The 17,481-nt window shown below is 44.2% G+C and overlaps 2 protein-coding genes across 2 annotated transcripts; both read left to right on the top strand.

The window, feature by feature from the left end:
* The first annotated feature begins 4,921 nt into the window (after positions 1 to 4,921).
* Positions 4,922 to 8,097, top strand: LOC123150300 (uncharacterized). Its single transcript, XM_044570153.1, has 4 exons — positions 4,922 to 5,087; positions 6,059 to 6,203; positions 6,288 to 6,614; positions 7,227 to 8,097. Exons 2-4 carry the CDS (start codon positions 6,060 to 6,062, stop codon positions 7,869 to 7,871), a joined length of 1,116 nt encoding a protein of 371 aa, XP_044426088.1. The 5' UTR covers positions 4,922 to 5,087; position 6,059; the 3' UTR covers positions 7,872 to 8,097.
* Positions 8,098 to 9,512: 1,415 nt separating this feature from the next.
* Positions 9,513 to 10,596, top strand: LOC123148984 (neurofilament medium polypeptide). The gene has a single exon (XM_044568518.1). The coding sequence runs from the start codon at positions 9,616 to 9,618 to the stop codon at positions 10,396 to 10,398; it is 783 nt and encodes a 260-aa protein (XP_044424453.1). The 5' UTR covers positions 9,513 to 9,615; the 3' UTR covers positions 10,399 to 10,596.
* The last annotated feature ends 6,885 nt before the right edge of the window (positions 10,597 to 17,481 follow it).

Raw genomic sequence — 17,481 nt, 5'->3', positions numbered from 1 at the left:
GTAATTTTTCTTGTAAGGAAAGCCTAGATGAATTCTTTGCTTGTACGGGAAGTCCAGCCGCCTCTTATATATGTTGTGGGTGATGGCCGATTGAACAACACACAATCGAACAAATCAATATACTATTTTTTCATCTACGTTTTATCTCTCCACCGTTTTTCTCTCTCGTTCTTCGCTGTTCTTTGTGTTTGAGTGCTACGAATCCTGAGGCTCTAGGGGCGAGCGAATCGACCTAGGGCAGCCCATAGCCGCCGCACTCCCTGACGGGGTCCCTCCCGGGGGTGTGGGGTTTTCGGGTCTGCAAAAGCGCCCGTCGACTGTCTTGCGTGTCGCGCTGTCGGTCGGGTCTCCTTCGACGTGAGCTGTGGTGCATCACCCCCGGCGTCGAGGGTACACGTGACGTGTTCATGTGTCAACACACTTTTTGGCGACTCCGCTGGGGATCGAAGATCAATCGTCATCATCCACCATGATCGAAGATCTGCCCTTTTACGTGACCTCCTATTTGGCACATAACGCGCCAGAAAGACAACAAGCGCACACCCTAGCTCCCCCAAGTGCCCTTTTGGGCCGACCCAGTGTGGGTAAGGATGCCCGCTATTTTATTTCCTTTTTGTTTTCTGTCCTTCCTTTTCAAAATAATTCAGGATTTCAAAAAGTTCCTATTTTTCTAAAACAAAGCGAATTTGCAAGAAATGTACCAAAATCATAAAATATTCGTGATTTTTTAAAAATATGCTCATGACTATTAAAATGTGTAGAAAATCCTAAAATGTTCAGAATTCAACAATTCATGATTTAAAAAATCACATGTTCAAAAAAGTGTTCACGATTTTGAAATAAACGTCAAACAAAATTCATGATTTTGAAAAATTTCGTGAATTCAAGAAATGTTCACGAATATAAAACATATGTTTGTGAATACAAGAAAATGTGCATGCATTTTCTAAAAATGTTATCAAAAATAAAAAATGCTCACGACTTAAAAATTGTTCTCAATTTTTTTTAAAAAAAATCATAGCTTCAAAAAAAGGTTCATGAATTCTTACATGTATATGAAAATTTGTTTACCAAATAAAAAATGTGAACTTCAAATATTATTCCCAAATTTTAAAAAATGTTTGCAAATTCACAAAAATATTCATGAGTTTCCAACAAAATCACAATTTCAAACAATGTTTACAAATTTGTAACACGGATTCGCAATATGTTCATGATTTTAAAATATTAACATTTTTAAAAATATTCGTTCATTTACAAAAAACATTCGTGATTTAAAAAATGTTATGAAAAAAATGTTCATGAATTTCTAACATGAATTCACAAAATGTTCATGATTTACAAAATTTCATGAATTTGTAAAGAATGTTCATGAATTTCTAACATGAATTCAAAAAAATATGATTTATAAAATTTTAGGAATTTGTAAATAATTTTCATGAATTTAAAATATGTTCACGATTTAAAAAAAATAGATTTTGAATTTTAGAAACCATAATTTCGAAAATTATCAAAATTTGTAGCATGAAGTCATAAAATGTTCATTATTTAAAAAATACGAATTTGTAAAAAATATGTTCGTTAATTTGAATAAATGTTCACGATTTCAAAAATGCCCGTCGAAGAAGAACTGTACCGGGTCGCTGCAAATATGCAATCTGCCCACAAACGGTTAACCTGTAAAAACAAACAGCTCGCCAAACGTATTATTACCAGACCATGCAATCTCAATCCGGCGAGGTTTGTCCTTTCCAAATACATCACGGCAACCTGCTCACTGTTCAAGTCCATAGTTGTTCGTCCATTTCTGGTGCTCGTTCGTCTTCTCTGCATACGTCATCCTGTGATTCTTCGGGCCGTAGTTCGATCAGGATTCGTATCTTTTTCCATATTTCATACGTCCTCCTGGCTCCTGTGCTATAGCTTCCGCCTCATATAATTACTCTCCTCCGCGAGAGCGATGTTCACCCCATCTTGTTCGAACCTCACGATTTCGAATCCCCACAACCCGGTCGATCGCAAGCCGGAGTCCCCAACACCTTGATCGACCGCAAGACAAGCGGAAGCTATATAGGATAATAAGGGAGAGATATCACCATCGTCTACTGGTTCACCCACGGCTGGAGGCGGAGAGGGGGGAGGGGGGCCGATGCCCCCAGCCATAGAAGAATCAAGGAACGGATTTGTAGGGGAAATAATGTAATGAAAATAGAGTCATCTGTACCTCAAAACATGGCCGAGCGGAAGATTGTTTCCCATGCTTTTCCGGTGACTGTCAAGGGCATGAGCGACATCCTCGCCAAGTTTGGCACACCCGCATAGATGTACCATGGCTTCGACTTTACGAACATATGCATGCATGGCAGGGAGAATGTAAGTTTGCTCTGCAATCTCCTCATCTCTTCCTGATTATATTCTCTCTACAACACGGCGGCCAGGCCCAGCCCATCATAAAGGATTTTACGTAAAATTTACGACTAGTTCTCGTACAGATGCGAAACGCATGCTTGTTGAAAGTATGATACTTTTTTTGCGGGTTAAAGTATGATACTTTGCACGTGGAACAATTAGAGAAAAATATTAAAACATAACATATTTAATTTGAGGCCATAGTTATAGGATATCTTGGCTCACAGGAATTGTCGTTGATGGCAGAAGAGATCCTTTGCTTTACTTTATTCAGAACTTTTGTTTTCGCCTTTTATTTTAGGATCAACTTTTGTTTTGTCCATATGGTCCATGGCGCCTCAACTATGATAGTCCTCCGCAAACTCCAAATTTGAGCAGCAATTCCTTGATATTCTGTGTCGTTGTACTATTGGTGATTCTTACATCCATGCCTTCAACTTTTTTGACTACCTACACGGGACAACATAGAACCTTTTTTTTAAGAAGAAGAAATGGAAATGCTAATATTACCACTGTTGACCGGTTCGCCCATGACCAGAGGAAGTGATAAAATGCAGTCATAAATGTAAGCCTAGAACGTGGGCCAATGTAGAGAAATGAGACATCAAAGCAATAATTTGATGTAACACAAGGTGGCCGGACTCATTTTCGCAGGGGAGAACGAGCCGGAATCACAAAAAGGGGCTTGGGAGGGAGTTCTAAGTCGACGCCATGGCAATGTGGGAGAGTGAAAAACGACATTGTGTCGAGCTGGCCCGATGATGAACGGCACGAAAAAGAGGGCCGATAGGGACGATGACGGGGACATGACGTGGCCACCGAGCAAGCAAGCTTCTGAAGCCGCGAGGCCCATACTCGTACCATGGCATCATCATCATGGGCCACAAGAGACAAGTGGCCGTTGTTCAAAGAAGAAAGGACAAGTGACCATGGTGGCATACATTATCCTTTCCTTCTTTTTGCGAAGGAAAAAGTCCAAAATAAACCTTGAATTTGTAGATGAAAGATAAATCGAATCCTGAATTTTAAATCCCTGAAATCAGCACACCGAACTCTCTGATCCCGGTCTATTTTAAACCTTGAGCGCATTGCCAAACAAGGATAGTTGACGTGGCACCTACGCACGACTTAAAAATACCCGAGTTTTTTCACGTAACATGGGACTTTAAAATACCAAGAAAGAGAGACAGCCGGGGATCGTACTTGCAACCTCGGGTCGCAAAACTACACATGGTAGCCACTCTAATAGATAGCTATTCTTGACAAATTAGAAGCAGGAATGTACTTAACAACATAATTCGACATCCAGCTTTGAAAATTTTCCGACATTTTTCGATACATTTTTCTGGTATCAACAATTTTGAACTCCGAAATTTTTTATGGATATTCTGGAATTATGAACCTTTTTAAAAAACACCAACAAATTTGAAAACGTGAACCATTTTTTAAATCTCCAAAAAAATTTAAGTTTGAACCCTTTTTGAAAAAAAATTGAAACATAAACAAAATTTTAAAGTGTGAACACCTTTTGAGAAAACAGACAATTTTGAAACTTGAACAAAAATTTTAAGTGCGAACAAATTTCCCATTTTTAGAAAATCTAGAAAGTGTTTGCACATTTAAATTTTGTTCAGGTTCCAAAATTTGTTAGGTTTTTCAATTTTTTGTTCATATTTTCAAAAAAAAAATTGCACTTGAAAACATCTTCGGGTATTTTAGAAATGTTTCATGTTTTCAAAATTTCTTTGTGTTTGTCACAAAATGTCAGTAATCCCAAAAAATATTCCCCTTTTGCAAAAATGTTTGAAATTTTCAAATTAGTTTTCTCATTTAATAATATTTTTATTTGAAAATTCTTGTCAAATTTCAAGAAAATATTTCGATTTATTATAAAATAATCAAATGTCAGTGGTACTGTGTGTTGTTAAATAGTTGTGCGCTTGTTTTTACGCAAGCAAAAGTCGTCTGTTGGAGTGGCTGGTTATATCATCTTGGAAGCGTCAAGTCTCCACATCGAATCCCATGAGGTTAAGTTTTCTTTTGGATATTTTTAGTTGCGCATTACAATAAAAAAACATGCTTCATGCCAGGTGTCTCTGGGCATAGCCTTAGCAGCCACATCGACAATCCCCTTCAAAATACTCTCAAGGTTCACAATAGACCGGGATTGAATAGTCTGGTGTGCTGATCTCAGGGATTTAAAGTTCAGGGTTTGATTTAACATTGGTGCATGAGTTCAAGATTTATTTTGGACTTTTTTTTCCTTCAATTTAGCTGTATTATTTATTAACTTAAAACAGCATTACATCGTCCACGAGCTTATCGACCAAGATGGTGGCTTGGAGGCTCATCCGTCCACACAAGCAGTCTTATCACAATAACTATAGTTAGCCAGCATATGAGTCACTCGCAAAAAGAAAGAAAAAAAGCTAGCAAGATTTATCATCACAATAACTATAGTGTCTCGCCGGCCCGAGACAGACCCAACCCGACCCACGCGTCCCCCCGGCCCGGAAGTCCGCGGTCGCCTTGTCGCGTGCCGGCCGCGCTTCCTCTCCTCTCCTCTCCCCATCACCGCGCTGTGCCCACCACACGACTCCTCTCCTTCTCTCCCCCCACCGCACGGACGGAGCCAAGCAGAAGCAGCCAGGCGAGCAGCTCTCCGACGACTCCGCGAGGTAACCACCCCCCAGCGACCCTCTCCTCGAATAGTTCCCGGCGCTGTAGGCCGGCGTAGCCTCGTCGCCCGACGCGCTAGGATTTGGGCGGGATCTGGCGTCGGGGCGCCGGACGAGGATCGCGGGCGCAGGGCGCTCGGCTCCGCCTGCCCGGGTCAGGCGCGGATCTGGGCTCCCATGCCCTCGGATCCAATTCGATTAGGCGCCCGCGGCCCAGGCGGATTTGGGAAGAATCTGCCTCCCCCCCGCCCAGTTGCTGGCAGGGGTGGGTATCCCGGAAGGCATGTGGTTGTCCGATTCCGGTGGTTGCGCAGATCCCTCGCCGGTCGGGCGTGGTTGCTGACTGCTTTGTCACATTTGATCTGGGATCTCGGGTGCTGCACGATTTTTTCATGCCTGGTCTGGTCTGGGACTCCAGCTCATGCATGATCAGCACGGATATCCCCCATGGCAGCGGAACGGGGAGCAACGGATATTCGGATATCTTTCGTGCTATAGATGTATTTCGACAAGAATGTGACAAATGTATTGGCATATGATCTTATATGCAACTGTCATGCAGGATCGAGTAGCCACTGACATAGCAAACTATGTGCATAGTAAGAAACTGATAATAATCGGCTGTTTCTGTCTGGCACGAATCATGCCTAAAGCACACAGCAACAACAGCGACCAGCCTTGTATATTAACGTCCTTGGACTGAACCATTGATAATAGATCGTCCTGCCTTGTATGCGGTTTGTTTGGGTAGGTGCTGAGTTTTTTCAGTTACCCTAGTGATAATATGTGACCTGATTCTTATAGTTATTTATTAGTCCACACACGTGTATGAGTTTCCTGCTCATTAGTTACGCTTCTCTGGAACTACCTTTAGTACATTATGATGCATCTATTTGGTTTCCTGAATCTCACCCTGGATGAATCACCTTTCTATTCTGTAGTTAATGTTTATTTTATATGGCTTCTCCCAGGATGGAAATGCTCTTCAGCAGCCTTTTCTGCGACTCAGCATCATCGGAGAACTTTTCTGGCCATCCCGGTGTTGAGAGATGCCCATTCCTGAGGAACATCAATGGAGCTACAACCTTTTCATTTTCTTCTGCTTTGCCTGTAGCTGTAAGATCTGCCTCTTATGTTGTTTTGTGATTACAGTGACCAAAGGTTGTGCAGTTTTCCTTGACAGCATGTGTTGTTCTGCAGACCCGAGGAGGCAAGGGTCCAATCTTTGAGGATGGACCAGGCTTTGAGTCGGCATTCAAGCTTTTCCATGGACAGGATGGGATAGTTCCCCTTTCAGGAAGATCATATGTGCCTGATGAGAACCGCAGTGAGAGCACTGATGTCAAGCCCGAACCTGCTCTTCCCTTTAATCCATTGGCTGCTAGAGCCGCTACCATAAGTCTATCAGCATTTGGACCATTCGGGTTTAACTTCTTTAATGGCAAGGGCAAAAAGCAGAACAAGAAGCCTAACAATCTAGACCAGTCACACAAGAAGCCCAGCAAGCCAGATCAGAATTCCATGAAAGTAATGCCTCTGTTTTTTCTTCATTCTCCATCTTAATTTGCAATTCTCGAGTGATTTCTTACTGTCTAACTGTCCTGCAAATAAGAAACCTTGAGCCACATGACACACAGCTTTACTGTAATAGAAATGTAAAATGTTATTACTCCCTCGAGGGAGCAGTTGATTTAGAAATAGCAAGGAACTTTTTAATACAGCATAAAAGCCAAGTTCTGATCGGCTAACTCTTCACTTCATTAACCACATTCAGATAGTATTAATATTGTATAAACAAAGGAAAAACAACCTCTCATTTGGTATTCTATGTAATATTAGTTACGCTCTGCACATGTCATCCTTTGTGCTCCATTCCTTCCACTTCCGTCTAAGCTGTTTCTCCGTGCTAACTGTGACTTACAATGCATCGTTTTCTCCCAAGTTCCAATTTCATGATTATTGTTTGTAACAAATGTGCTTTTTTCTTTTCTTGTAAGTGAATAATTATCATTCCTTTTCCATATTTAGCATCTTTCGGTAATCAAGTGCTAGAGCTGATCAGAAAGGCAATACTGCGTAACCAAGATTTTGCTCATGTTCCAACTAGTTTACTCATGTTCCCCTCTGTATTCTTTTCAGCAAAAAGGAGGCAACCCACCGTCCCACGAGGCAATGAGTGATGAATGGCTAGAAAATGGACAGTGCCCACTAGCTCGGTCTTACCGGGCAATGAGTGGTGTTCTGCCCCTTGTTGCCAAGGCACTACAGCCACCAGCTGGTATGAAGCTGAAGTGCCCGCCTGCGATTGTTGCTGCACGAGCAGCCCTTGCACGCACAACCCTCGTGAAGTCCCTCCGTCCCCAGCCCCTGCCTGCAAAGATGGTAGCCATCGCAATGCTCGGGATGGCAGCGAATGTCCCTCTAGGGGTGTGGCGCGAGCACACCAAGAAATTCTCCCCCCAGTGGTTCGCTGCCGTGCACGCCGCCGTTCCGTTCATCGCGATGCTGAGGAAGTCTGTCAACATGCCCAGGACCGCGATGGTGTTCACCATAGCAGCCTCCATCCTCGGGCAGACCATCGGGTCTAGGGCCGAGCGCATCCGCCTGAAGACTCTGGCTGCAAAGGGCACCGCCGGCCCCGCCACCGCAGTCACTGTCATGTATCCAGACAAGAGCGGCAGCTGCAGCGACGCCGAGGGCAAGGCGTGGGATCCTCTTGCGCTGAAGATGCCTGGCTCTGCTAACGCCGGTGCTCCTGCACCAACCCCTAGCATGTGCTTTTAGCCGTGGAATTTAGCGGCCAGGTACTGATTTCTATTTATCGTGTATGTAATTGCCTTGCCTGTCCCTAGAAAGCAGAGCTATTTGTGATGTTTTCTGGGATGAGACAAGTGGAATAAGGTGCTATAGTACCATGTCATGGTGTGTCGTCAGTATGCATCTGTAATCTGATGCTAATATATACTCGTATTACACAGAAACAATTATATTGTGGTTGTCCTTCAAGCAATTTGTTATGCTGTGTCTGAAACCTTGGTTGTTACAGAATAAAGCTTCCTCCCTATATGTATATATATACACACACAAGATGTGTTTTAACAGTGCAAATTCAAGCCTTGACTGTACGCTTCTTCTACAACATTTTTTCTTGCTAATGGTTACAAAGGCACAATCGTGAGAATAATTTGCTACCACAAGAAAGTAATTTCGAACACAAGGCCTTTGATATAAGTTCTGTACAAGCAGTGTGTGGATGTCGACAGTCCAGTAGTATCACATATAGATGATGTAAAATACATCATCAAATTGTGGTTCTTCGAGTAAAATTTACATCACCTAAAATTGGTTTTTTACATAACTCCAATAGATGATGATGTAAAATAGCACACTTTTGGAGCACTTGGTAATAGCATTTGGTGATGCAATTTTTGCTCCAGCCGCGTGGCCCCCTGGTGATATAAAATTTGCTCGAGAGCATCTTGGTGCCTTAATACCATTTTACAACACGCCTTATCCCGGGTAAAAATATTTGCATCTTACATCATCTATTGAGCAGCGTTTTTGCCATCACATGATATTGGAGATGCTCTTGAAGATGGAAAATAATTAACCGCTAACACTATGAAAGTACAAAGGTGAGCATGGTTCCACGTGCACCCATCATCCATTCTAAATAGTACTCCCTCCGTCCCATAATATAAGAACGTTTTTGACAGACAGAGGTAGTAAAATTTTAAAAATAGTAAAGAATTTAAACAATTTTAATAATATTGTAGGTTACGAAACTTGGTCGAATGTTATACTCACATGTGAAATATCACAAAAAAAAGACACCTGTGGTACTCTTAGTGAAGAAAACATAATTGTACCTTCAAAACCACATATGTCATTTCTTCGTGAAACTTCACACGTAACTAGGGGTATAGAAAAATTCAGAATTATTTGAACTTCTAGCTTTTTTCTTTCGATTTTATTATTTATATGGGCGCATGTGGAACCAACTTCCCAAAATCCATTGTCCCTAAAACTAAAGGCAAATAATATTTTTTCTACTTTTTTTATGAGAGAGAAATATTTTGTCTATTAAGTTTTAAATGAACAAACGACTTGTGTAAACCAAACGAGGATATGAAGCGGGGCCCACTGCACAGAGAGAGGCGAGGAAGCCTCCCAAGCTGGGCCCAGTCGCATAGAGAGGAATGGGAACGGAAACGGCCTGCCAAGTGGGACCCAGGCGCATAGACAGAAGGGGGGCTCCCGCCTCCCGCCATTTCCATCCCCTCGCCACGGCGCCTTCCCGCGCAGACCCCGGCGCCAAGTTATTTTTACCGCCATTTTCTTGGCGCCAACCCCGCTCCCGGCTCAGTTTCCCGCCACGCGCGCCTCCCTCCCACCTATAAACCCCCTCACCGGGCCCTCTCTCTCTCAACCATCCCCATCCCCTCCGCCGCAATCCTCCCTCCTCACCAGTTCGAGATCGTCGGATCAACAGTTCGAGAAAGGAGAGTTCAGCCGGATCTCAATAACCATGGTGGTCGCGCTCGGTCCCGGCAGGTTCTACGGCGGCGGGCTCCCGCGCCCGCGCGTCTTCCCCGGCGACCGCGTCGACCCGCCGGCGCCCGTCACCGACGCGCTCCTCTGCTGGGCGCGCGACGCGCACTGGTCCATGGGCGGGCTCGGCGCCAAGCGCCTCCGCCTGCAGGGCCGCATCGAGGGCAACCTCGTCAAGCTCCGCCGCACCGCGCGCCGCGACGCCAGGGTCTCCGCCAAGTCCAAGGTCCGCGCCGCGGGGCACGGGCCCGCCCCTGCCACTCTTGACGACGCGCTCGGCTCCGACGACGACGGTTCGGAGGACGAGGCGGAGGTCGCGGCCCAGGAGAAGGCGATGCGGCGCGAGGTCGTGGATGACGACGAGGACTCCGAGTCTGGCGAGTCGGAGGGCGAGGGGGTGCCGCTCGTCACCATCGCTGCCGCCGCCAAGAGGAAGCGCGTCAGGAAGCTCTCCGACGAGTTCGACCGCATCGCCGCCGCGCAGCTGGAGGGCGGCGGGAAGAAGAAGCCCGCGGCCGCGGCTCCGGCCAAGGTCCTGCTGAGGAAGAAGGCAGTCGCTGCGGCTGCTCCTGCCCCGGCCACTGAGGCGCCGGCGAAGAAGTCGTTGAAGAGGAAGGCGGTGGCGCCGGCTGCTGGTGCTGTGGCGAGGACGTCGCCGAAGAGGAAGACTGCCAAGGCGCCGGCGGCGAAGACATCACCGAAGAGGAAGACCGCTGAGGCGCCGGCGGCAAGGAGGACGTCGCCGAGGTCGAAGCACTGATGGATAGGTGCCCGTTTCCATTTGCAATCCCTGTTCTTGGCTCTAGCGATTGTGGTGTGATCTCGGAGAGGCAGCATGCCGTGTGTTCGTCGAAATGCTTGAATGTAATCTGTCATGCTTCTTTCTGTATATGATTCAAATCCCTCAAATGTCTCTGGTAAACTCTGAATTATCTTGAAATAATTGTTCCTGCACTGAGATCTGAAAGTCTTCCTCAAATAACAGTTGATGTATTGAGGCGTGGTCTGGAGATGCGATTACTGAGATCTGAAATTCCAGCGTCCATGTTTTCTATATCTGAATCGAATTCCTTAAGAATTGTCTGATCAACCCTGAACATAGTCTGTTCCCATACTGTGATCTTAAGTAAAACACTGAAATAATTTAGTAGTTTCAGTATTGAGATCTGAAAATGTTTGATGCTGTTTCTTACATTTTGTTTATCAGTTCGGTTGATGTTATGATGCGAATTGCAAAATGAATTCAAGTGCGATTCCCTATCTGTTCTTGTTGCTATTGAGATGTGGAAATGTTCCATTTCTTGCTATGTTTGATGCTTCTTATGTTGACATTATATTTGCCGAGGTCGAGGTGTGATAGCGGTCTGGGCAGGGTCATGGATTTTTTTTACTCTGAGCCTTCTTAAGGGAATTTGCAATCTCACCTATATAAGGTTTATTTGCTTCCCTTGTATGAGTTGGATTTTGATTAAAAAACCCTTGTTTTATGAATTATAGTATATATGTATTATTGTTGTTGTGTGCGAAGTCTGTGATGTGATATTGACGCTTCACCACATAGCGTGCACATTTTCACATGTATGTTTTGTGAAGGTGGAGTTCTGGGATCGATATTATGCCAAGGTTGCTAGATCTGCATAGTGCCGGATCTGCATAGCACCGGTCTCGGGGCGCTACACATGATATGTGTTATTCTTGCAGTGTATGTTGATTTTGATTGCTGCTCATGATCAATCATCACATCATGATAAATGTGCATAGCACTCCATGTCCTTGCATTTATGGAATTGCTCTATTGCTTCACTTATACTTTTTAGAGCATTACAGTAGTCCTGTCTGAAATGATTAGAACTCTTTTGCTTCACTTATATATTTTTAAAGAGTTGAATTGTAATTGATAGTTAGGATTGGTTAATTTTTTGGTGATAAAAATAATATGTATGCTTTGGTGGTATAAATAAAATTGCATGAATTAATCTATAGTAATGTTACAAAAGATTAGAAATTTCCCGGTCTATTTGCCTTTCTTTGGCCTAGTTTGATGGATGATATCCAAGAGAGAGTTGTGTATGTTTGTTGGCTTCAATCTTGAGAGTAATCTACCCCAATGATAGAAAGTGAAAAGGTCTTGTGTTGTGATGTTGCCACTATGACACAAATATTATTGGGTAATTGTCTTTTGAACGCAGGGTGAAGACAATATATCATCAACATCACGTCATTATGCGTAATGCACTACTCTATTCTTTACTTACTAGTCTGAGATGCATGCTGGATATCAGTATCGAAGTGGAGTATTAGTTGTAGATGAAGTTGGATTAATGGTCTATGGATGTCCGGACATGATGACAGTATGCAATAATGCCATCTATAGTCATAATCATAAAAACTGTAATTTAATCGATACACAAGTGTAATTTGTTTACCACACCTTGCTATTTTTTCCAGGGAAACCACTAGTGAACATATGGATCCTGGTCCATTCTTTTCCCATTGCATTCAACCTCAATAACTTTGTTGTAATTTCTTTTCTTTTCGTTCTTTTATTTTCCTTGCAATTATATTTTTTCAAACACAAGTTGCATTAATCCTTGTAACTGGCAAGGCTAGTAAGACTAACAATCTTACAAGTTTCATTGGGGGACAAGGCAAGTTTTGTATTTGTGTGTGCAAATACTTATCATTGGTTGTAGTTGAAAGCTCCTACATGTTTGATAAACCTTGAGGTCATCCATTTTGAGGGGAAAATGTTGCTTGCTGCAAACCATTGCACTTGAGGGCTCAACACCTTCCTATCTGAGAGGAAGCATTCAACAGTATGTCACACTTGGGAAAATCTGAGAAAAATGCTTTCGTCCACAAGTTTGGGACCTTGCCATCCAACCAGTTGCAAGCTTCTAAGGTTTGGTCCTTGAGGTTGCCCCTGTTCAAGTTCCAATTATCTAAATTTGTTGACCTAGCAATGGCCCACAAAAAGATTCTTCATTGTCTCATCCTTCGCCTGTTTCCACCACTTCCTTTGCATCCCATGGTTCCTCTGTCTCACTTGCATTTGGACCATTGCTATCAGAAGTTCCCTCTCTAGACTAACAAGACATTGGCATTTCTCTAAGTGTCATAACCCTTGGCATTTATGGGAATCCATTAAGTATGACATCATCATACTATGTTCTGATCTTGGTTTTCTCATCCACTAGGACCTCCAATGTCTTGACTTCTCTACTTGCACTCACCGTTGCAGCCATTTCTTCAACACTGTCCACACATACAAGACCATCCACTATATATGTCCTTCCCTAGCAAGCACCAATACACCTTGATTAAGGGATCTGCAGGGTAATAGTTCAGCCTAGATAAGTAATACTTAACCGTCCCCACTAAACATGTCTTTGCATGACAGTAGTCAAACACATCACGTGTGCAGCCAATGTATGGTCTCTTTGTGCCTTTTCCTATGAAAAATTCATTATGCTCAAACTCAACTAAAAAAATAGATGACTTTCTTCTCCATTAGTGAGTGCCTAGATTGGGAAGATGAACTTCTTAGTTCACAGAACAATTACTTATAAGTGGAACATGTGAAGGAAATATGCCCTAGAGGCAATAGTAAAGTTGTTATTTATATTTCCTTATATTATGATAAATGTTTATTATTCATGCTAGAATTGTATTAACCGGAAACTTAGTACATGTGTGAATACATAGACAAACAGAGTGTCGCTAGTATGCATCTACCTGACTAGCTCGTTGATCAAAGATGGTTAAGTTTCCTAGCCATGGACAAAGAGTTGTCATTTGATAAACGGGATCACATCATTAGAGAATAATGTGATTGACTTGACCCATCCGTTAGCTTAGCACTTTGATCGTTTAGTTTACTGCTATTGCTTTCTCCTTAACTTATGCATGTTCCTATGACTATGAGATTATGCAACTCCCGAATACCGAGGAACACTTAGTGTGCTATCAAACATCACAACGTAATTGGGTGACTATAAAGATGCTCTACAGGTGTCTCCGATGGTGTTTGTTGAGTTGGCATAGATCGAGATTAGGATTTGCCACTCTGTGTATCGGAGAGGTATCTCTGGGCCCTCTCGGTAATGCACATCACTATAAGCCTTGCAAGCAATGTGACTAATGAGTTAGTTACGGGATGACAAAGGGAACAACGTATGTTGTTATGCAGTTTGACAAATAAAGATCTTCGTAGAATATGTAGGAACCAATATGAGCATCCAGGTTCCGCTATTGGTTATTGACCGAGATAAGTCTCGGTCATGTCTACATAGTTCTCGAACCCGTAGGGTCCGCACGCTTAACGTTCGGTATTATGAGTTTATGTGTTTTGATATACCGAAGGTAGTTCGGAGTCCCGGATATGATCACAGACATGACGAGGAGTCTCAGAATGGTCGAGACATAAAGATTGATATAATGGAAGCCTATGTTTGGACATCGGAATGGTTCCGGGTGAGTTCGGGCATATACCGAAGTACCGGGAGGTTACTGGAACCTCCCAGGAAGTATATGGGCCTTATTGGGTCATAGTGGGAGAGAGGAGAAGGGAGCCTAGGAGGGGGCGCCTCCCCCAAGCCCAATCCGAATTGGGTGCCCCCTTTCCTTCCCCCTCTATCCCCCTTCCTTCCTCTCCTAATCCAACTAGGGAAGGGGGGGATCCTACTCCTAGTGGGAGTAGGACTCCCCTTGGGCACGCCATAGAGGGGCCGACCCTCCCCCTCCTCCACTCCTTTATATACGGGGGAGGGGGCACCCATAGACACACAAGTTAATTGTTTAGCCGTGTGCGGTGCCCTCCTCCAAAGATTTCCACCTCGGTCATATCGTTGCAGTGCTTAGGCGAAGCCCTGCGCCAGTAGCTTGATCATCATCGTCATCACGCCGTTGTGCTGATGAAACTCTCCCTCGACACTCAGCTGGATCTAGAGTTCGCGGGACGTCACCGAGCTGAACGTGTGCAGATCGCGGAGGTGCCGTACCTTCGGTGCTAGGATCAGTCGGATCGTGAAGACGTGCGACTACATCAACTGCGTTGTCATAACACTCTCGCTTAAGGTCTACGAGGATACGTGGACAACACTTTTCCCCTCTCGTTGCTATGCATCACCTAGATGGATGTTGCGTGTGCGTAGGATTTTTTTTGAAATTATTGCGTTCCCCAACAACATGTACTGTAAATCACTATAACAAAGACCAATTTACCCGTTGAACATATCAACATACAATGTGCTAAACATATGAGCATGCACCACAACATCTATTGTAAACTACTACAACATATGAACATATGAAAATGCACTGAACATATTTCAAACATATGAACTATAAACTATTATAATCAACAATGCTCTCAATAGATATATAAATAAAAATCCAATTTATATATGAACTACACATCTTCATAACCGACAATGCACTGACCATATGCGCGACAAGAGCACTAAACCGAACCATGAACTGAACATCACCTGAATTACACTTTTTTCTCATATCGCAACAACTAAAATCTACTATTTTCTCATATTATAGCAAGTTTTTTTCCCAAAATCCACTCGGTACCAATATGCATATAACTGAATAAATGTCATTCCATTATCTGAACTTACAAATAAACACAACAATACACAAATGTTCCCTCAAAATCAACATCACACCCTTCTAAATGAGCTTGCTTTCCCTCACAAATCCCCTCAAAACATCCCTGCATTGATGCCGTGGAAACTACCCTCTTATAAATGCCCCTCAATCTCCTCACAACATCACATAACCATAGCCTCAATCCTCCAAGCAAATATCTACCAGGAGTTCCTCCTTACTCGTGCTACCGATACACACACAAACTAGCTAAATGTTAGCCAAAACTTTCAACAACTAGGTATGATCACTAGCGACTCAAAAACCTAACCAAGCGGGCACGACGGTACATGGCAAACAGAATGCAACCATGGAATAACTACATACCATATTCAGGCGAGAACTCCGCTAGTTACCGACCGAAGACACGACTCCATGCCGCCCTCGATCACCAGCGTCGAACTCCACGACGGGGTCAACCTCCATGACGGCGTGGCACCTGGTTCGCCTCGGAGACGTCGAGAGGGGAGGCGACGAAGATGCATGGGTTTGGTAGGGGTCTGTGGGCCCTTGGGTATAGTTTTTCCAATTTCCCGCACGACCAAGGACCTAAAGTACAATATGCCCGTAACTCGGGTGGTTATGCATAATTACAAGTGTGGCATGTACCCGTTGACATGGTGATTGTTTGTTGCTATAGTGGTATAGTTTAGGGGCCACTCTAGTGAGAAGTGCATAGATGAAGCCATGGGTATATGAACCCACTCTGAAAAACGTATTTCTAAATGTCAAATAATTATGTAAAAAGTCTCATGCACACATCTTCGCATTCTATTGTTGGAAATATGCCCTAGAGGCAATAATAAATTAGTTATTATTATATTATATTTCATTGTTCATGATAATCGTTTATTATCCATGCTAGAATTGTATTGATAGGAAACTCAGATACATGTGTGGATACATAGACAACACCATGTCCCTAGTAAGCCTCTAGTTGACTAGCTCGTTGATCAATAGATGGTTACGGTTTCCTGACCATGGACATTGGATGTCGTTGATAACGGGATCACATCATTAGGAGAATGATGTGATGGACAAGACCCAATCCTAAGCCTAGCACAAGATCGTGTAGTTCGTTTGCTAAAGCTTTTCTAATGTCAAGTATCATTTCCTTAAACCATGAGATTGTGCAACTCCCGGATACCGTAAGAGTGCTTTGGGTGTGCCAAACGTCACAACATAACTGGGTGGCTATAAAGGTGCACTACGGGTATCTCCGAAAGTGTCTGTTGGGTTGGCACGAATCAAGACTGGGATTTGTCACTCCGTGTAAACGGAGAGGTATCTCTGGGCCCACTCGGTAGGACATCATCATAATGTGCACAATGTGACCAAGGAGTTGATCACGGGATGATGTGTTACGGAACGAGTAAAGAGACTTGCCGGTAACGAGATTGAACAAGGTATCGGGATACCGACGATCGAATCTCGGGCAAGTACTATACCGCTAGACAAAGGGAATTGTATACGGGATTGATTGAATCCTTGACATCGTGGTTCATCCGATGAGATCACCGTGGGGCATGTGGGAACCAACATGGGTATCCATATCCCGCTGTTGGTTATTGACTGGAGAGTTGTCTCGTCCATGTCTGCATGACTCCCGAACCCGTAGGGTCTACACACTTAAGGTTCGATGACGCTAGGGTTATAGGGAAAGTATGTACGCGGTTACCGAATGTTGTTCGGAGTCTCGGATGAGATCATGGACGTCACGAGGAGTTCCGGAATGGTCCTGAGGTAAAGATTGATATATAGGAAGTATGGTTTTGACCACCGAAAGTGTTTCGGGCATCACCGATAGTGTACCGGGACCACCGGAGGGGTCCGGGGGTCCACCGGGAGGGGCCACGGGCCCCGGAGGCATACATGGGCCAATAGTGGGAAGGGATCAGCCCCTAGGTGGGCAGGGGCGCCTCCCACAAAGGCCCAAGGCGCCTCCAAGAGGGGAGGGGGGCAAACCCTAGGGCAGATGGACCCTAAGGCCCACCCCAGGTGCGCCTCCCCCTCTCCCCCTTATGGCCGCCACCCTAGATGGGATCTAGGGCTGCCGCACCCCTTGGGGTGGGAACCTTAGGTGGGGGCGCAGCCCTCCCTCTCCCCCTATATATAGTGGAGGCAAAGGGGCAGCCCAACACACGATTCGATCTTTCTGTTGGCGCAGCCCTACCCCTCTCCCTCCTCA

This window comes from Triticum aestivum, chromosome 7A, assembly GCF_018294505.1.
Source record: "Triticum aestivum cultivar Chinese Spring chromosome 7A, IWGSC CS RefSeq v2.1, whole genome shotgun sequence".
Lineage (NCBI taxonomy): Eukaryota > Viridiplantae > Streptophyta > Magnoliopsida > Poales > Poaceae > Triticum > Triticum aestivum.
Note: the sequence above shows the minus strand (reverse complement) of the source record. Positions and strands in the feature narration are given on the sequence as shown.